This window comes from Carassius auratus, chromosome 44 (assembly GCF_003368295.1).
Source record: "Carassius auratus strain Wakin chromosome 44, ASM336829v1, whole genome shotgun sequence".
NCBI classification, from domain to species: domain Eukaryota; kingdom Metazoa; phylum Chordata; class Actinopteri; order Cypriniformes; family Cyprinidae; genus Carassius; species Carassius auratus.
This window is the reverse complement of record NC_039286.1, coordinates 1,663,234-1,685,287: the sequence shown is the minus strand read 5'-3', so window position 1 is coordinate 1,685,287 and position 22,054 is coordinate 1,663,234. Positions and strand designations below refer to the sequence as shown.

General features: G+C 37.1%; 1 protein-coding gene across 2 annotated transcripts; it reads right to left on the bottom strand.

Annotated features, from left to right (window-relative positions):
* Positions 1 to 991: 991 nt before the first annotated feature.
* LOC113062072 (tubulointerstitial nephritis antigen-like) lies at positions 992 to 21,921 on the bottom strand. Of its 2 annotated transcripts, XM_026231614.1 has the most exons (12): positions 21,766 to 21,921; positions 17,803 to 18,119; positions 13,796 to 13,862; positions 10,439 to 10,531; positions 10,210 to 10,324; positions 7,150 to 7,273; positions 6,875 to 7,025; positions 6,506 to 6,692; positions 5,799 to 5,844; positions 4,681 to 4,804; positions 3,221 to 3,266; positions 2,961 to 3,125 (listed from the first exon to the last, which is right to left on the bottom strand). In XM_026231614.1, exons 2-12 carry the CDS (start codon positions 18,110 to 18,112, stop codon positions 2,961 to 2,963), a joined length of 1,428 nt encoding a protein of 475 aa, XP_026087399.1. In that variant the 5' UTR covers positions 18,113 to 18,119; positions 21,766 to 21,921. The 2 variants fall into 2 exon arrangements, with proteins under 2 accessions (XP_026087400.1, XP_026087399.1); XM_026231615.1 differs by lacking the exon at positions 21,766 to 21,921 and having other exon boundaries at positions 992 to 3,125; positions 17,803 to 18,112.
* Between the last annotated feature and the right edge of the window lie 133 nt (positions 21,922 to 22,054).

Genomic DNA, 22,054 nt, shown 5'->3' with positions numbered 1-22,054 from the left:
ACATGGATTATTTTACAGATCTCTTTGCTATGTTTCTGGAAGTTGATCATGTTAAGCCCGTTCACAACTAAGATAACTATAAACATATCGATATTAGCATTTCGTCAGTTTATTCTAAGTGCACACGCATCTGCCGCTTTAATTCTACAGCAGGATTGTTTCTGATTGGCTGTCAATATTTTTTGCGTTCATCCACTGAAAAAAAAAAAATGTTCCGAAAGTGATTCCAAGGATATAATTTCTATGTGTCTTTATCGTTAGAGCTATGGTGTGGATTCTTTAAAATTGAGAACAATTTGTACAACTATCTTTATCGTTACCTTCAAAAGTTATTGTTCTTGGTGTGAACGGCCTTTGTGATAATTGCGGTCTAAGGGAAGGTAACTTAATTTGGGAAACTTAAAGGGAAAATAACTTAATTTGGGGTCTTACGGGTTTGGAACGACATGAGGGTGAGTAATTAATGAATTTTTGGGTGAACTAACGCTTAAATATTAATATACATGGATGGTCATTATTTAACTGTTTAAATTAAAATCTGGCAACAAAGATGAATTTATTTGAACCAATGGGGTCCAGGCGGGTTTCGAGGGAGAACCCGATTTCTCTTGACACTGTGATGTGATTCCTGGATAAATGATTCTTAAGAGACTTATTTATTTGTGAATATAACATAACCGAAATAATTTAGAACATTCTTTATAAACACATTAAATGCAATGAACACAGTAAATGCAATAAAATGTACATTTCACCAAATATCTCTTTCTCCAAAAGAATTTCTAATTTAACCTGCATGATTAAGAAACCGGAATCAGAGGCGTAATCTTTAAATTCTGAATATGATTCTCATCTCCTCACACAATCAATGTCTAACGTTACTTATCTACAGCATAACATGTAAGAAAATATGCAGAAGAAAGCAGTGAGTTGTGTTGCACTGATGGTGAAACAGCTTTGATAATACAAAACATTAATGTGCACATGCATGTATAATGTATCAGGACTTTTATTGCGTCACAGGTGAACAGTGCATTGTGTATAGACAATACAAGGAACAACATAGTAACATTGCACATAAGTAACCAGCAATGCATTATTTACAGACAGACTTTGTTCTTAAATAACACAATACTCGTTCATAATTACAGAACTGGAAGACAGAACTGAAGAATTTCAAAATGAGATCAACCCAGCTTGGGGTCAAATCAGTGTATAATATGAATCGTAATGTAAAGTCTAGCAGTATTAAGACATTCAATATTTATGACACGAGACTCCATATAACTGCTTTATTTTAATAGAAACATCTTGTATGACTAAAAGAGAACACATTTCTCCGATTGTTAATGGACCGGTGGGGAGAATATCACATCAGTTTCTGGATTTATGCTGAAAGACCCTGTCTTTCTGTCTGTGATTGTGTATTGCTGAATCAAATACCAGTATAAGGATTCTCAATTAGTCATGTCACCATAATAATGACATTATCATTATCAAAGTCAGCAGATGGGTTTGCTCGGAGCTCTGGCGCATGCACGATATTATAGTCCGCAATGTTTTATGACACCAATATCTGTCTCACGCTTATTAACGCACACTAATCTACATAATGAGTAGATGGATATTTGAGAAGCAAACATGCTTTATGGTGTCTTGTAAACTGCTGTTTTGCCTGATTTAGATACACAAAGCAATAATTCAGCATTGAATCCAAACCCATGTGTATTTTGGCCCACTGTGGTATTAGTTCCTTTACACTTCTAAAATTTCATATTTAAGATGTTTTTCTTTTTTATGTAAAAGAATAGCAAAGAAAGATTTTTAAATACTAATGGCAATAGTAATCAATTAAATAATTCAACATCATAAACACAAGAACAAAAAAAAAAAGTATATCAATGTTTGTGTACAATCTCATTAGTCCACAGATAACAATAGTTTAAGACTTGCACAGATTTTATTCTTATAGGTGATATATATATATATATATATATATATTCTTTTTTTTATAATCGTTTCAACCAATGGTCCTGATGAACAGTCATCTTTGCCTTTGTATATTTGCCCTTAAGCACACTTTAAACTCTAGGTTGCATGACCAAACCACTTCCAGCCTTTTAATTCTTATGGATTTTAAAGGGTCATTCAAAATTGCAGTAACTGATGTCCATTTTTGGTCTCACAGCATGAAAAAACATTTCTTTTAGTTTGCTTCCTGTTATTCTAAAATTAGACCAAATAGAAGTTGTTTCAATTGTGAAGAAAGTGGCCTGTATCTGTACAATCTCTCTTAAACTTTATTTAACAGCCAAACTAACAGATTCTGACATTGAAAACAAGGCCTGGATTGGATTAAAATGCTTTAAAGCAATTTTAAACAACCTTAATCTCGACTAAATGCAGAGAACGGTCACAAACATATTCTAGGTTGTTTTTGGAATTAATTATCGGTCCTAAAACCTTCTTCTGCTTCCAATCCTGGTGTTCCTCCATCCCTCTATCATTTTAGCAGAATGTATGGATCACTGTCTGACTGTCTGCCTTGGTGTGTAATGATTCCCAAATGTAGGACACATCCTGATATATGACTATATTAGACATTTGAGACAGCTATACGTTGTGATGCTGAGCGCATGTGTACCTGTGAAGTGTGTCTTTGGAATAGAGTCCTGAGTGCATCTGAGTCCTGTGGCTGTTTGAGGTCCAGTCAAGGAGTGTAACAAGCTGGTTTCCACCACTAAGAGAATATTGGCCAAATATTCCAACCATAGACAGATTGTGTATTTGGACAGAGGGGGGCAGTGGACAGCACCTTTTTGCATGCATGCAGTGTGAACAAATATTCAAAAGGCACAGGGGTTTGGTCGGTATGGTGGAAATCAGACTCTAACAAACCAGCAAAAGACCTGATTGACATTGTGGTGTACATCATACAGTGAGGCGTACATTGCAGATCTCTACTTGCGGCGTCCGTGATGGTGGTGATGGTTGTGCATGTCTTCCATGGTGACTCTGCCCCACACACCGATCACAAACGTCTCGATCTCACACTCGTTTACACCACGAGCAATTCTGAAGTAACCATCCTCACCCCAGTTCTTCCCCCATGAGTTGGCTGCAATCTGTGGAGTGAAGGAGAGATTGTTTAAAATGTTTAAAATCTTCTGTTGAATAGAAAAGTCTTGTAGATGGATATCAGATGGATATAATTTATTACCCAGTATTTGTGTGTTCTGCCGTTGTAGTCTCTTTCCTCTCCCCATCTGGAAAAGTGCAATAAAAATCAATATGCTATTGTGCATTCACGAGACATTAGTATTCAATTTAGCCTTTTAAGAGAAGGCTCTAAAATCAGTGCAATCATTGATCAGATTTTATGAGAAAAAGGGAAACGAAAAGGTGTACATATTCAACTCTGGTTGGGTACAGATGCAGGAATAAAAAAAGAAAAACGATAAATCTGTGTAAAAATTGGAAATTTGAATACTTAGACTAAAAAAGGTGCTGTGTCCATTTCTCAGAGGAAGGACGTGAGCATCAGGAAGCATTTGAGTATTTTTTATATATTTTTGAGAGGAAGCCATTTACTCTTCAATGTCTATTTATGTGAGTTCAGAACATTTATTGTATATGATAAATATATACATATTTATTTGTATATGTGGAATGCCTGGAATAAATATATTTTAATCCACATCTATTCTAATGGAAGTTTTCCATTAGACTCAGGAACATATCATTCTGTTCCCAAATAATACTTATCTGCCTTCCATCTCCACAGGGGGCTCGGAGGGGCCTACAAAAGCAATGTGCCTCCATATAAAATACACGGGAGAGCTGGAGGGTCAGAACCAGTGGCTGTATGAAAAGTGTGGCTCAGAGTTCTGCTACGCTCTTATCTGACCATGTTTTCTGTCCTTGGCTTTGGACAATGACAGACATACCACTGCATCCAACCAGCCCCTGACCTGGGCTGGGTTTAGGCTTCTCTGTCTGCACTGAACAATGCCATTTCCATTACACTGGACATCAATGAGCTTTCTACAAACTTTCCCAGGCCCTGGGCTTAGCCGAATGCACCACGGTAGGATTTTCCCAGTAAAAACACTGCCCCTGCCCCGTTTGTGACTGGTAATTTATATCGCCGTCACCACTGAAGCATGTCACACTCACAGACACCAGCGGCAGGTGAGACATTTTCTTTTTTTTTTTATGACAGAGTAAAGTGAATCCTTACTAATTTACCTGATTGTTGATTTACAAGTGTTCTTTAAAAGCTGTTGGGTAAATTGGAAATTGATGAGCAAACTAATGTAGTAGTCTCTGTTGAGAAGCTGACTAAATGAGAATGTAGATGAGAATTAGATGTGTTATGTATGAGTGAGTATAGCAAAACCAGACAAATGCTTTGAGGGGTGTGTGTCTGGGGGTGGAACTGGAAGGCCAGTCATCCAGGTGTTTTGTCTGCGAGCAATAACATGTATCTGTCTACCTGTGTGTCTGTCTGCAACAGAAAATGACAAATGGTGTGAGAAAGAGAGCGAGAGAGAGAGAGAGAGAGAGAGAGAGAGAGAGAGACCTTTTGTTGTCTAAGAACTTTCTCTGAAACGTTGCCAGATACTCATTCCACTTGCTTCCACCATTAGAGATGAAGAGTTATGTAATGCTAGAGCTTACCCTGTTATTCTGACAGAGTGTGTTGCATGTTTGCGGTACTCCGACGGTTTGAGGTAATTGACGTCTGTGTGTCGGTAAATTCCACTCTTGTACACAAAGAAATCCTCATGGACCTCCATGATGGCTTAAAAGGGAAAGACAAACATAACACACATCCATTATGTATCTTTAAGCACACAATTATCTGAAAAATAATGCAAATTACAATAGTACAGTAATGAATAGAAGCCTTGAATTTATGTCCAAAATTTGATCTTTATTGTTTCATCAAATTGATCTTTGACATCATTGAATCAGTCATTGAATCAAAACCTCATTCCTATCAATCACAGTCATACTACAGGAAATGCTATGGTTGCTTTGAAAGCCAAATTATGTAATATCCCACAAGCTCACCCAAACATCTTGTTCCCTTGCAGATCAAAGTGAGAACAAAGTAACCGCTACTAATTGTATTAGAGTTCAAATAAGCTCAACTTCAAATGGCATAGAGACCCACTGCTTAAATCCACATGTTCCAGGACAAAACTTTTGTGGGCGGGTATCTGCAGCAAACTTCCTGAGGACATCCATGATGGCATGTCAAGTAAAATCAGTTGGAAATTTCCTGCACCCTCTCACACTTTGTGTTTTTCCAGATATTACATGGAAATCCTAAGCAGTGAACAGAGCCTAATGAACACACACACTCCTGCACACGAAGACTGTCTTTTTATCTCCTGTTTCTCAATATAAGCCAGAGGTTAGGCAGAATTTTTTGCAAAGATTAGAAGTGAAATCTGGCATAAATCCAGTGTTCTGGCCTGTCTAGAACAATACAACAGAACACTGCCAGTGGATCATGGAGACTCTCTGAACCATGCACGTACACACACCCTCTTCATATTACTGTAGGGGACTTTTCTCAAGAATTAACTGCATACTGTATATGATGAGTTGAGGCTTTTTGTCCAAAATATATTCCATATGGATGTCTAGAACATCCATGGTGACTAATACGATATATACTGATTGCTCATCTGATCATTAGGCATGTGCTTTTTACTATTCTTATACTCTGGCTCACAGTACTATGCAAATACAAACACACACACACAGGCTTCTGGAGAAATCCATACCTTGCACGGGGCCATTATCCATAATCTCTTTCATAATCTCATTCTCCTGTGAGTGGAAAAGCAACATGTCAGATTAGTTCAGTTAGTGAGCATGAACAGCATATTCCAGCCTGACGCAATTTTTACTCTGCAAATTCTGCATATACAGTATATTGCACCACGAAAAGATATGTGCATTAACAATGAAATTACTGAAATAATGCTATAAATGCACGTTTTACATGAGTAGTCTTAAGATGCATGGGTAAAAACATTTCCATATAATAACTTAACATATACTGTTTATTTGTTCACCACATTTCCTTGTCACATCTGTGAATGATATACGATCTAAAACATGCCTAGAGACATGTATATGACCTAGGTTATGCATTAGACAAGACAAATGCGTGGGAAGATATGGCTCAGGGAGAAAATATGTTCAGCCATGACATTACTACTAATATAATGCCTCTCCAGACATTTGTGAGTTATTCCTCCTTTTGGATTTGAGTTGTACATAATTCAATATAATTATATAATTGAATATAATTCAAACGTGTCAGAACATACGGGATGCCTGATTAAAAATGACACTTGTCCACTAAAACATCCTTTAAACAAGATAAAGTTACTTTAAAAACAGTATTATATAGTGTAATACGACTTATTGTCAATGCTAAAAGAAACAGATTTTCTGCTCGATTCGAAGGGCTCAGCTGACTTACATTGGAGGACAATCTGTACGGTGGGGTTGACTGGTAGATATCATTGTGGTAGCTATAGCTGTTGGGACAGTGTGCTGTGGCCTGCCTCTTTCCTCGACCCACCGCTCGACTTTGCATCATACAGCGAGCCACATCAGCAGGAGTTTGCTGGGGTGGAGAGAAAGGGTAGCACTCCTCTGTCACGACCCTGAGAGAAAAAGACAGATAATAAAATCAAAAAGATTGTCTGATATAATATTCTAATTATGTTAATGGTAGTATACATTGCAAAAATGATATGGTGTCAAAGTCAAAGTATTCTTTGTCAGATGTGCACCATTTAAAGATATTCACACCTTTGCTGTTATGCATAAAACCTAAGTGAATTACCCTCTTCTCCTTAGGTACCACCAGGCCCCATCGACACGTCCACCGGAGCAGCCGCCCTGATGACGTGTGTCACAGGAAATCAGATTCTGAGGTGACAGCTGAGGGGTCATGTGACCCATTGACTGAATAGAGATCCGGTCTGATGCAACGGCTAGAAGTGAGTCACATACAGTATAAGTGAAAGATCAGAACTGTTTTATATAGGCTACCACACACACAGTACTGTAGTCTGCAGTGTTCTTCTACTGTAGTCTGTCCTCTCTTTTCTGACTCACCTGAAGTTGAGAAAGCCCAGGATGCATTGCAGTTCCCCTGGTCCAAGGGCTCATGGATTTTCCCTGGCCATTTTTCTGCTGCATTAAAGTAACTTGGCAGATGATCGTTTCCATTCATATTCATCTGCAAAACATAAAGCAAGTTTGTGTGTTGCTTAATTGTCTGTGTTTGGCATTGAAGACCTGAATAACACAGAATGAAGATTTCCATAAATGTATCCATGGTGTGATTATAAGTGATTTTGGTGGCAAAATACAACATGTTCCATGCGTATTATTTTTCACAGGACCAGTGGATGGATGAGAGGTCCTTGTAATAAAGCCTTAGTGTGGTTATATAATGGTGATTTGTTAATTTTGTAGGTTTAAGAAGTACTCCAGTGGAAAATCCAGAAATCTTGAGTTTACAAGTTTTTACCTGTTCCATCAGTAATAATAATAATTTTAAAAAAAGAGAGTCAGAATTAGCTTTGCGCTTGTGATCTGATTAAACAAAATTGATGTAAATACCAGGTGTGAACATAAAACAATAAATCTAACCTCAACAAGGTCACATTAATGCATGCTTTACCCCTCCCAAATCTATAACTCTCCCCAGACCACTTTAAGTTATATTTTACACCCCAAGGTTTCATAAGTCCTGAATAAGGAATGTATTAGCACTTTCTCTCATAAAGGCTCCTGTGTGCCTCTCCCTCTTTGGTAATGCACAGCTGCTGGTTTCCGTCCTCCTACATTCCAGCCTGTGATATCCTCATGATTCTCCCTGACAAGTACCAGATATGATCCTGTGGAATGCAGGTGCTTGTCAAGTGTCCGGCACTGAAGCGGTGAATTGTGGTGGTTAAGGACCACTGAAGGGCCACGGCTTGTAGCAACACATGACCCAACAGGAAAGTGAGCACTCACACTGAGCAAAGACAAGGTAAATAGTGTGTGAGAGGGTTTGCTGCAATCAGACAACTCATTAGTGTATGTGCCAAGTTTAAGATTTTAGGCAGATAGGGTCTTCATAAACAACCCAGACTTGACTCTAGAGACCGGTGGAGACGTGTTGGAGGATGAAGGTAGGAGAGAAAAGAGGAAGGGGAGGAAGATACGGGTATGGGTCCCTATCTAGTGAGGGTATTTTGAGACTATGAATTGCACCCATCAACATCAACAGCATCAATCATTTCCAGCCTTCTAAATAATATTTTGAGAGTAGCTGCAGGCCACTGGGATTGATTTGAATATTGTTGAGTCCGAGCGGCCGCATCATATTACTGGGATGAGGAAGAGCCAGTTTTAAGGAAAAACAGCAGAAACAGCTTAATATCAAGAATATGATATTTATAAACAGACTGAACAGGAGCAACTTTTTATCTTAACATCAGCTCACACACCCAATCAACATTCGGTTGTAGCTCTCTTATTTCACACATTTTTTATTTTAACATACAAATAAATGTGGGATTATTAGCAGAAATCATGAAATGTGTCATAGGGGACAGTATGCATGGAAATAGTATTTCATATCTTCCATTACATTCGTTATTTGTAGTGCACCAGCCACCCAATAGCAATACGATTTGTGCTTTTGATAGACCTACTTTTAATGTCTCAGCTTTCGAAATCAGTTTTATAGTGAAACACAAATTATGTGTTTTAAAATTATTTGTTTTTTAAGCTCTTTAATGATCAGATTGTTGTATTTATGTGAAACAATTCATTAAATTAAACTGTTTTCTTTGTAAAAATTCCAAATATGTGAAAATTTATTCTCTTAATATTTCAACTTTATTCTCATAGTATTACGACTTTATTCTCGAAAGATTTGACTTTATATGCACAAGAACAAAAAATGTATAGCTGTATTTATGAACCACTTAATAATGCCAATTAAAGGAGTGCTATTATGCTTTTTCACTTTTTTAACTTTAGTTAGTCTGTAATGTTGATGTTTCAGCATAAAAAAGCTCTGCTATGGAATTACATTTGGTTCAATAATAATGAACGTAACTTTATAAAACTGAATGTAACTTTTTCAGAAACTATCAAACTTGTGCCATTACAAAATAAGAAAAACACAATGAAAATGAAAAAATTAACTCAGTCGCACAAATGTAACAAATATGCTTCATTCTTTGCTAATGTTTTTCAAAGATTCGTTTTCACTAATTGTGGATTCTGAATGCATTGCCACAGATTTCACTTTTGCTTCACAGTTTTTCGTTTGCAGTTTTGACACAAACCTCTCATGGGGGCGGGGTTAACAGTGATCTACTCTGATTGGATAGTGAGCTTTTGATGGACAGGTGCTCTCTGGCCGGGAAGTACAAAGTTACAAAGCTCAAAGTCCAATTCAAAGGAGATATTTTATTATTGTAATATTTCGACTTTATTATCGTAATTTCGACTTTATTCTCAAAATATTACAACTTTAATCTCATAATCTTAGATTTTTATTTTTTTAACGTGGCACTAAAACTCTGTCGTAGAAAACATATCTATTTTATTTTTTTATTTTTTTTTTCCATCCATTTTTTGGGGGGAGGGGGGGTCAATAAGGTTTTTTTTTATTACATAAATTAATACTTTTATCCAGAAAGATTCACATTAAAAAATGATCAAGACATTTATGATGTTACAAAAAGAATCCTGTATCAACTATTACATAAAAGTATAATGTTTTCCAACTATATTTACATTACTAAGAAATGTTCCTTGAGTGCCAAATACATTTTCACATCAAATTTCACAATATTAAAGTTTTTCTCTATTTCTGTTCAAATAAATACAGCAATGGAGAAAAAATAGAATGTAAAAAATGTACCAACCCAAACTTTTGAATGGTAGTGTAAACCTCACAGAATTTCAGTATACATACAGTGGTAAAACAAACCTGTGTGAAAACCTTAAGATATGTTCACTGAAATCAGGTTAGATATTATCATATGATTTGATATTTTAAGTGGAAAACAAGACCAAGTAAACCCTTCAGGGTTTACATATAGGTCCTGCAATAATAAATTATAATCCCTTAGTAACTGTCTGTTTGACATGCCAGATGACTCTCACCTGGATCTCATTCATGTTCATAATGGTCCGTGAGGGGCGCTGTGTTCCCAGACGATACTGCAGACCCTCGTCCAGAGTCATACCCCAGAACTGACTGTAGTTTGTGGCCCTCCAACTGAACAGGTAAAAAGATAAAGAGACTGAGCAGGAGAGAGGAATAGATTCATGCACTGGTTTATACATATTTAATACTAGTAATGGCAGACTAGAAGGGATTCCTGATGCTTACCCATAACCTCTCCTGTTGATTTCCTGGATCATGTCATCCTCTATCAGACAGGCATGTTGCTCACATTCCCAGCGTCCATTCTGACCACATGTACTGTGGGAGACAAATATAAACTGTTAGTGAGCACATCTGGAAAATGTAACAGTCCATACAATAAAAGTCCAAAATAAGGCCTGAACAAATACATGAAAAATATAGTGAGTGAAAGGAAGTGTTCTTCACAAATATTGCGTGTCAACCTCAAGATAAAAAAAGTTAATATTATATAATTTTCTGGTCATTTGATATGAGGTCAACTGTTTTTAATATCTAAATAAAATTAAAAAAATGCTCAAAGCCCTGATGTGTGCACTTAATGCAAAAGACTAAGGGAAAACACAAGTGTTTTACTATGAGTTTATCTGTTAACTACAGTTGAGTAACCTCTTGAGAGGTTACCATTTTAAGTGTGGAATATGTACATGTTTGTGTGTATAAAATTATTTAAAACATTTAATCATGTTTAATTTGATGTTAGGACCATATTTAAAACCCCCTCATTGTTCTTTCGTTAACAGTTCAGTTTCTGAGGAATGAAGTAAATTGTAGATTACCTTTTAGAATAATAAACTTCATGGTTTGTTTATATAACGGTTTTAAAACAGAAAGAGAAAATGTAGACAGACATCAGAACAAACCTTTAGAGAGGAACAATGAAGCAGTTCAGGCATATTCTACATGTGAGACACAAAACAAGCAAGAGAGAGAGAGATAGAGAGAGAGAGAGAGAATGAGAGGACTGTGAGCCTTTTAAGGCTGCAGCTCTTGAAGAAATATCTTTTCTTAGTCCATCTGTGCTATGGGGGAGGTTCAGAAGGCCTGATGTCTGAGAGGAACGTGGATTAAAAGAGGAAGAGCAGAGGTGCACTTCTACTGAGACATTACTAGAGAGCAGCGTTATGAGTCACAAAGAGGAGAATAGAATTAAACTTCAGCATGTTACCTGTCCAGCTCTTTTTTACTATGCACAGAATGATGCCTCAAATCGTGTGTGGCAAGGAGAGGTATGTTATTATTTTACATGCGGTTGTTTTTTATTTGGCCCAATATGCAACAACCTGGCAACCTCTCTGCACCTAAGCAACACTAGAACCAGAACACCTTCACAACCAAATAAACAACACCCTGGCAACCATCCAGAACACCCTAGCAACGTAGCTATGGGTTTTGCATTCACATTTTTCTTTTTAAAAATCTAGTTGCACATTGCAGATCTTGTAAGCTCTTCGTTCTGTTAAGTCCTAGTGTTCAACCTTCACACAGTAATTCAGACTGAGATATTAATTCACACACCAGCGCACACTTGCTGGTTGAAAGTTAGAAAAGGTCTTTAGAGTGCAAAGATGTCAAGTGACCTGTTGTAAGCAGGAAGCTGAGATTCTCCTTCTGTCACGCTTCACTGGGATGCTCAAATCAGCATCCTGAGACAAGAACTTGTAACCCAAAGGTATGTATGAGTCCCCATAGTTGGCCACATGTCACATCACTTTTCACTTTCAACATTTACACTAATAGTGCCAACAGAGACTCATGGGAGATTATAGCTAGTCGTATGTGAGAGAGAAAGTGCAAGAGCGAGATATTTATACTGAGACACCAGTAGTGCTCCTCACACCACTGACCGAGGATCAGATCCTGCGGCTGCTACATGCCAAACATACGGCCCAGTCCAGTGAGGCTTGAGCTCAGGAAATGTCAGCAGCCAGTATTTCATTAATCTCTGCCACCACAGAAAGCTGATTATATGAGAACTGAAGAGAGGGGAAATAATGTGGCAATGCCAGGACGTGCCAATCTTTTGGTTAGTGTGATGATAGAAAGCACTCTCGCATAACTAACAGATAAAATCACATCACATCAACAACAGACTGAGTCACACATACAAACAAAAACACATCTGCAGGCAGATCACACAACATGAGAAGCTTTGGGCACTTTTTTACATGCTAAGGCAGCTAAAATGAAAAAATCTTCACATTAAAATTCCTTCTTCGCAATGGTACAATTATCATCTCAAGATTCAGTTTAAGTTAAATACAGTATATCTTATTTCACAGGTTATATCTTCTTATCCCAACCCTTTGTACTAGCTTGTAGAATAGCCTTTCCCAGCACTAGGGCATTGCAAGGATTGACGGATCTCATATTTAGGTCTTAATGTTTTCAGAAACAAGTATAATTTTCCCTGTCACAAACATATGCAATATTTAACAACCATGTGCACACACTACACCAAAAACAAAAAATACTGGAGACGACGTCTCACCTTATTTCCAGAGACAATACCCGTATCACTGGTGTGTGAAAAAGCTTTGGCATTGAGGTAAGGAATTCCTGCTTTTCTATTTTGTCTAACCATCACTAGTTTCTCACAAGCAAAGCAAAATATAGTGAAAAAGCAATATTAGATTCTTTCAGAGCAATAAACGCTTATACCATCCAAACTGGATGAAAAGGTAGCATGGGAAATAAAATCTCAGAATCACAATTTTATTTCTTGCAATTGTAAAAAAATATTTCATTATTGCCATTGTCACAACATGCCTTCAAATGTAATTTCATTTAATTTTGCATGAATGTATAAATGTATAAATTCAAATTTAAAGCAAATAAAAAAATGTAATGCAAATTTAAATGTAAAGTTTGTTTAGTGGCTTTAATTAGTGAAAAGATTCCACATCTCTCCAGTTTCTCACAATTTTTACAGCCAATCTCAGCTGGAGGTTATGCAGCGCTCAATCAGCTAAAGTGCAAATAATTGCCTCTTCATGCAAAAACAAAAATACAGCAATCCATCACCAATATACAAACAGGACATATATTCCCACATACTGGTCATTAACTAAGGAGGTTTCTGTGTCCTCAAACAGCGAAAGGGAATGTGCTTCACCCGTGGCCAGTGCGATGGATTAGATTCTATGAGGAGAGCTAATCCTATTAGCGAGGGGGTTTATGTAAAGGGAGAGAGACACGTGGTAAATATTATGCATCTATATGTGCTGTACATCATCCTGCGGTGTGTTTGTACTGTTCACACAGTCGGGATCACAAGGGTGCTGAAGGTGAAGCATATGTATGGGAAGTCAGGAATGTGTGTAATCTTTTCAGGATCTGAGGAGTCCGCTGAAGCAGAGTCAAGACTCCCTCTCGGCCTGTGGATAAATCCTGCCAACATGTGTGCTGATCTAGCCAAACAATGCCCTTGGATTGAGAGATTCACTGTGCCCTTGACAAGGCGGTGTTGTCAGTGCTATGAAAATACTGTTCGTAGAAAGAAAGAAAGATTAAGGATTTGCTTTGAATAGATTTCAAACTCACCATAAATTACAGTTCTCTTTGTATGTTGCTCCTGAGTGAAATCTGTGGCCGTTCCTTTCACAAGAACCTGAAATCAACAAACATCAACAGATATAAATCAGTCTACAGTAGATTTAAAGAAGAACCACACACACATACTAAACTTGGATTAAAAGTTTGTCTGATGTAGTCTGTAGTGCCCACAGTGGAATGTTTTCTTGGCTTTCCATTGCTTTCCCAGAGACTCTGCTGTCGTCATGCCTTGATGAGCTTAATTAGAGATTGCCTGGCTGGAAATGGGCATGTCATCTTTCCTCTCCTCCTAATAAACTACGTGCAAACTACAGTGAGAATAAACTAAAGAGGAGTGGATGCGTATGTGGGATGGCAGCGTTAGAGACTATTAAAGACACACATAAAATCTTGTCATTAGCTTAATCATGTATATAAAGATAATTTAAATGTCAAAATGCATAATTTCTGCACCATTCATGGCACCAAATAGAATTACATAACAACACTGACTCAACCGAATGTTGGAAAATTGGAGAAGAGGAATGTTTGAAACTTATTTGGAAACGGTCACTGTTTGGCTGGTTAGTATGATTCAGTTGGCAACTGCTGGTACATATATGTATATGCCTATAGGCCCAAAATGTATCTTTCTCCATTAATGATCAATTAAAAGAAATTCTTAATTTGTGACCATGACATCTAGTGTCTCTCTCTCTCTCTCTCTCTCTCTCTCTCTCTCTCTCTCGCATATGCAGTTTCATATGTGGCCACAATTGACTAAATTATTAAAACAGTTCCCTTATTTAATAAATTATGAGAAAAAATTCTTAATTTTTGGTCACAATATATATATACAGTCTTGTTCAAAATAATAGCAGTACAATGTGACTAACCAGAATAATCAAGGTTTTTAGTATATTTTTTATTGCTACGTGGCAAACAAGTTACCAGTAGGTTCAGTAGATTGTCAGAAAACAAACAAGACCCAGCATTCATGATATGCACGCTCTTAAGGCTGTGCAATTGGGCAATTAGTTGAAAGGGGTGTGTTCAAAAAAATAGCAGTGTCTACCTTTGACTGTACAAACTCAAAACTATTTTGTACAAACATTTTTTTTCTGGGATTTAGCAATCCTGTGAATCACTAAACTAATATTTAGTTGTATGACCACAGTTTTTTAAAACTGCTTGACATCTGTGTGGCATGGAGTCAACCAACTTGTGGCACCTCTCAGCTGTTATTCCACTCCATGATTCTTTAACAACATTCCACAATTCATTCACATTTCTTGGTTTTGCTTCAGAAACAGCATTTTTGATATCACCCCACAAGTTCTCAATTGGATTAAGGTCTGGAGATTGGGCTGGCCACTCCATAACATTAATTTTGTTGGTTTGGAACCAAGACTTTGCCCGTTTACTAGTGTGTTTTGGGTCATTGTCTTGTTGAAACAACCATTTCAAGGGCATGTCCTCTTCAGCATAGGGCAACATGACCTCTTCAAGTATTTTAACATATGCAAACTGATCCATGATCCCTGGTATGCGATAAATAGGCCCAACACCATAGTAGGAGAAACATGCCCATATCATGATGCTTGCACCTCCATGCTTCACTGTCTTCACTGTGTACTGTGGCTTGAATTCAGAGTTTGGGGGTCGTCTCACAAACTGCCTGTGGCCCTTGGACCCAAAAAGAAAAATTTTACTCTCATCAGTCCACAAAATGTTCCTCCATTTCTCTTTAGGCCAGTTGATGTGTTCTTTGGCAAATTGTAACCTCTTCTGCACATGCCTTTTTTTTAACAGAGGGACTTTGCGGGGGATTCTTGAAAATAGCTTAGCTTCACACAGACGTCTTCTAACTGTCACAGTACTTACAGGTAACTCCAGACTGTCTTTGATCATCCTGGAGGTGATCATTGGCTGAGCCTTTGCCATTCTGGTTATTCTTCTATCCATTTTGATGGTTGTCTTCCGTTTTCTTCCACGTCTCTCTGGTTTTGCTCTCCATTTTAAGGCATTGGAGATCATTTTAGCTGAACAGCCTATCATTTTTTGCACCTCTTTATAGGTTTTCCCCTCTCTAATCAACTTTTTAATCAAAGTACGCTGTTCTTCTGAACAATGTCTTGAACGACCCATTTTCCTCAGCTTTCAAATGCATGTTCAACAAGTGTTGGCTTCATCCTTAAATAGGGGCCACCTGATTCACACCTGTTTCTTCACAAAATTGATGACCTCAGTGATTGAATGCCACACTGCTATTTTTTTGAACACACCCCTTTCAACTAATTCAACTAATTGCCCAATTGCACAGCCTTAAGAGCGTGCATATCATGAATGCTGGGTCTCATTTGTTTTCTGAGAATCTACTGAACCTACTGGTAACTTGTAGCCAGTAGCAATAAAAAAAATACGAAAAACCTTGATTATTCTGGTTAGTCACATTGTACTGCTATTATTTTGAACAAGACTGTATATTTTTTTTTTTCCTCCTGCTTTCTGCCTTTCAAATTCAGGAAAGGTCCAGGAAAGACACTGTGGATAAATTTACGACTGAATAGCATAATACATTTTCAGAATTAATTTGCCAATTTTTGGTGTTGCCATATGCACACTTCACTGTTAAGTACTTAAAATTGTATTTTTATTAAACTAAATTACCGGTAATTAGTTTTATAGGTAAGTTTCAAGTTTAAACATTAAAAAGTTATGCTTCAACTGCAATTGCTCAAAGATCTGTAAAAACAGAAAGCATGAACTATCAAATGCTTTTTTTTTTTTACTGTATATGAAACCCATACCTGCCACATAGACATGATTGTCCCTCCTTCAGCAAACACACATTGCGCACATACCTGTTGTGATTACTCCCTGCCCACAGTCGCCCTTTCCACCCCCTTCCCTCCTCGCACATTACAGACATTCTTTCTGCTGACCTCCATTCATTGCTCCCTGCCTTCCGCTCCACTGTTCTGCTCTTTTCATGGGAAGGCCACTGTTCTCTCACTGTTCTCTTATTAAGTCCGTGATTTAACATTTTATACCTCAGAGGTCCATGCAGCAAAAATGACAGGAAAACATTAACAGGGAAGAATGTGGACTTGGTTTTCCATTATGTTTCTAGAAAATAACTAGCCTTTTCGTAACGGCATAGACTTCAAACATTGGCTGTGGGCCAAAATTGTTACCTAGGCATACCAATGATTTGGCTTTCTATCTTGATCAAAAATGAATAAGCCCCAAGTAGGGATATTTTCTATAGGAGAACATGTTTATACTGTATGTTTCTTTTCATAGAGGAAGCTAAAACAGGACTGAAAATAATAAAAGTAGTCCATATGAATCATGCACCATATCTGAAGTCATAGAATATCTTTTTTTAAGGAACACCCTGAAAATTAAGTTGTTGTTGCATAGAAATATTTATACTGGCCCTAGATATGCTCAAGAGAGGAGTGGCAAATTCTGGATTGAAAACAAATCATTTTTAAGGTCAAATCTTAAAAAAAAAAAGTAATTCATTAGTTCAAAAAGGGTCTGAATGTTTTGCTTTATAAATTATATTGATCTGGTTCTCAAGTTACCTATCTTCAGCCATATTTGCAATGCCAGCAGCTACTTTGGGCATGCAAGACCAACTCCTGTCTGTTTGAGTGTGGAAATCTTTAAAACTGCTGACCAAAAAAATAAAAAATCGAATCAGCATTAACGTCTCACATAAACTGTCTCATGAATTCTGTTTCAGGTTAATTATCAGTCAATAATGGTTAGATTATCAGTGAATAATGACTTAAACTTTGAACTATTAATCACATGAAACTGTTGTTTGGACTTATTAAAAGACTTATTATGCCTTAGTCATATGCATTATTCTTATGTAAAATTGATGGTGCATTTGTGGATCGTTTTTGAAGTTTGAAAGACTTAGTCCCTATTCATTGTGCAGGCAATTACATGGAAAAGAGCGACCAGCACTCTTAGACTCTGTACTTTGTCATTTAACTCACTGGGAGGGTATGGAGGAGTTGTTCCCAGGCAGTGGCTCCAGAAGTCCGGACAACAGTCGGACACGGTGCGGTTGCAGAACAGGTCGCAGTAACAGATGGTGTCCAGGTAAGGGACAGTGCACTGGTCATCTCTCCCGGGGCAGCAGCCTCCTCTCCTCTGACAGTAGGAGCCAGAGGGGTCCCGGATCCCCCTGAGGTGCAGCGGGCTGGCCAGTTCTCTCTTAGTGCGGGACTGAGTCCTCGCTGACATTCCCCCTTCTGCCAGCAGGAGGAACGCTGTGATGATGGCCAGCATCAAGAGCTTCAACATTGCTTATCTTTCAGGAAGAAATCAATATAGCAAAACATCCGCCATTAGGATCAACTTTCAAATCGGAATTGAATCTAATGCACCAACATAAAATTATGCTCCATCATACTAAAAAAACAACAACAATAAATATGATTACACTAGAAATAACATTTTAGCATTTGATCGAAAACAGAAATGACAGAAAAAGTAAACGGAGTGTTAGGCAGAGCAATGCAATTCCTAACACCGATGGTTTGTTCTGCACTTTCCTGAAGCAGACTGAACTTGAGGCTATGAGCCAACAATCTGCAATATAAACATCACTGATAAACAGACGTTTCACTTGTTCTTATTTTAATAATGCACTCATCCTGCAAACACAATAAAAGCACAGCAAGAGCACAGTCAGAAGAGGTTAGAAGCGAATTCTGAGGAGAAACTGTAAGCACATTCTTGACTTTCGTCTATCAGTCTTTATTTACTTGTTAAACGGTCCAGGAAAGACTCTTACACTAGGCTCTTACTGTTCAGAGAAAGCAAGAAGGTCCAAATGAACAGTCATTGCCCACTGACTGCACTGTCTATATTTGATCTCTCTTGAGACATTTTGTCACATTTATAATATTTGAGATATAAGCAAACAGATATCCACTGTACAGCATGTCAGCAGACTTAGCACCATCATGGGTATCACATACTGAGCAATACAGAAAAAAAATGTCTGTGGAAACCCATAAATTAACCAACACGTTACGTAATCCACATTTAAACAGTTTACATTTAAACAGAATTCAAGAAATGTGCTTCATATTTCATTCAACATGCTCCAAAGCTGTATGTAACTGCTTAATTATGTTTTGCATTCATGATATTAATCCATTTAAAACCCAATGGTAAATACTATATCTTTTTTTATTCTTGTTTACTTAAAAATTGTGTTTGTGTTAAAATGTCAAGATAAGATGAATTTCCTTTTAAAATGTTTGATTTAAATAGGAAAATGGGCTTGTTTATCTTTTGTTTGCAGTCAAAACCAAGGCAGGCGCACAAACAGGGTGAGGATGTTTTATTAAGGCTTTCCATCTTTGATAAGAAAATAGAATATTTTTAAAATGTAGATTCATGCACAAAATGGCCCTCACAAGCATTTTTTAATTTAAATATAAATATTTTTTAGATGATATATATATATAGCTGGCCAAAAGTTTGGATTTGTATAGATATTTTAATGTTTTTGAAAGAAGTCTTTTATGCTCATCATGGCTATATTTTACTTTTTTTCTATTTAAATATATATATAAAATTTACTTTATTCCTTTGGTGGCACAGCTGAATTTTCAGCAGACTTTACTCCAGTCAGTGTCACATGATCCTACACAAAATATTCTAATATATTGATTTGCTGCTCGATTATGTATCATGGTTCTTATTATAAAAAAAAAAAAAATTCTGGTTAATATCCATGTAGAAAACATGATACATTTTTTCAGAATTATTCATTTATATTTTATATTTTTTATTATTTTTTTATATTTATATATTTTTGTTGTTGTTTTTAAAAAAAACATATGGCTTTAAAGTTATATAGCCTTTTAAAGGTCATTGTTTGGGATGGCCTTCCTCCTCTTTCTCCTCATTTAATTGGTTAAATTACTGCACCTCACTTTCACTGATCCTCCTCCCCGAGAACAATGTCTTGAGATCACACATAATTGCTCTCAAGCTGTCTGTTGCGGTCTCGGGTTAATAAGAAAACAGACTTGACAAAGACGAGGGGCCTGCGAGCAAATGACAGAAATGGCATCATTAATTACCCAATCAGCCCACCAGGCACAATGTCCCCCATACAGACAAAAGAACAGCCCCGGAAACAAAGGCCATTGCTGTGCAGTTTTCTGCATGACTGTGCCTTTAGATGACCAGAGCTCAGCCTCACACACACTGACACATATGGCGGCAGTGTCATGGAGGCCTTTCAAAGACACTCTCACTGAGCGAAAGAAATGCTTGTTTGACCCTGTTGTCATGGCGATCACTCGGGTAAACACCAATGATGATGTCGCTGCAGTAATGTGGATATTCTGGCTTTTGTGTGCTGCCTGATGTTCGCCTGATGTTCACGGGACTGTAGCATGTAGAGACGTGTTAACTTTTACATCACAAACAGCCTGTATGACGCCTGATGTGCAGCGGACTAAAACTGCTCCTACTGCACACGTCTCTGAATTAGAGTCTGCTGTCTGACAATTGATACAGCACTCCCTTTCATGAGGCATTTATATGACGCTTTAAAATAATAAAAGAAAACACAGCATTATGGTCATATCTCCAATCTGAGATACATGTACAGGTGGTTCAGCACAACATACTGATGCAAACACCACAATCATAACAGGCTGGAAATACAGTTACAGCCATCTCCTCTCAGTTTTTAACTTCACTTCACCAGTCTCTGAAAAAACATTTAAGGCTGATATTTAACATCTTTGTGACACTTAGAATGACTCTTGATGGACTTTGAGAGCAGGTCAGCTTCCATATACAGTATCAAATAACAGACAAATAGCAGACTAAGGAGACTTTCTAGCAGATTCCATGCATATCAATTATGACACAGGCTCTTGTGCTGTCAAAGGAGTATAACGCTTCAACCATTGCTTCAATCAGACACCACCTACTTCTGCTTTACATGTTTTGTAATACTGAAGGTGCACACACCTGAGTTTCACCCACTCTGATGACATGAAAGATATTTGATATCATACATAATCTTCCTGCAGTTATTTACACGACTGTTTAACTGTTCATGTAGTTTACATGGTTGCATAAGACATACTCGAGTTAATGCATCCATTAACCCTGTATCAACATATATTTTATATTCATGTCAAATAATCTGAATGTGATATTATTCAGAACTGAAGAGTTATGTAATAGATTTAGTGAATTAAACTTGTCAGAAAAATAACTATAGATTTTATCATAATGCTAAACAAAAAAACATCTAAAAAAACCTAAATGTTAAGCAGCTATCTCCAGTTAATGTTTGATTTCAAGCAAATGATGCATTAAAAAATACAACATTAAATTAAATCCAACCTAAAGTTCAGCTAGTTAAGTGTTTGGTTTTGTACACCAATAATTAATATTTTTTTGCTTTGTAATGTGAGTGTAATATTGAAGCATATAAATACATTAATATGGTATTAAACACAAAAAAGACTAAATAATAAAATGGTATTAATATAGGCAAGACTTTAAATGCAACTCTTAAATGGCTTGAAAATGGTTGAAGAATGATGTAGAATTTTCTAGAATATTCTAGATTCAATAACAGTTGAAATGAGAAATACTGCTTTTAATGTATATATATACTTTTAATGATAGGTAAAAATTGATAGCCTGAATGCACTGTAAGTCGCTTTGAATAAAAGCTAATCTAATTTAATTTAATTACATTTTTTATTTAATTTCATAACTTACACTATTTTACTTCAGGTACATGTAAAGAAGACAATGATTGTGGTATAGAGGTGTCCTGCCTGTCTGCTGCTCTTAACTACACACCTGTTTGACACACTTGCATTAGAACAGGGAGAGAGGAGGTTACAGGAGGTTACACAGAAAGCACGGGATTTAAATAGCTGAGAAAGGAAAAAAAAATCTCCCACCTTGTAAAGTGAAATCAAAGCCTTCCTCTGGTTATATCCAGTGAACAAAATGTGAGCTGGTCTGTTTCAGCTACAGGTCAAAGTACTGAACACAGTCTTCAGCCTCCTATCTGGCCCCTAGTCATATTAGGATTTTCCCTCTCTATATAGAGCCAGGACAAGCCCTCCGACCCACCCCTCCTGCTTTTGCCCTCCTTCTTATTACTTTCTGTACCTCTCTCCCTCCCACATATCCAGACACAACACTTACACACACAGACAGACAGACATGTGAGCTGCTTTAGGTTAA

Bases quoted from the DNA above. Each gene is read 5' to 3' on its own strand.
- LOC113062072 (XM_026231614.1), bottom strand. From the start codon at position 18,112: ATGTTGAAGCTCTTGATGCTGGCCATCATCACAGCGTTCCTCCTGCTG. The intron at 7,026-7,149 runs GTGAGTCAGAAA...ACTCACTTCTAG, and splicing joins CTGGGCTTTCTCAACTTCAG to CCGTTGCATCAGACCGGATC. The intron at 3,267-4,680 runs GTAAGCTCTAGC...GCACTTTTCCAG, and splicing joins CACTCTGTCAGAATAACAGG to ATGGGGAGAGGAAAGAGACT.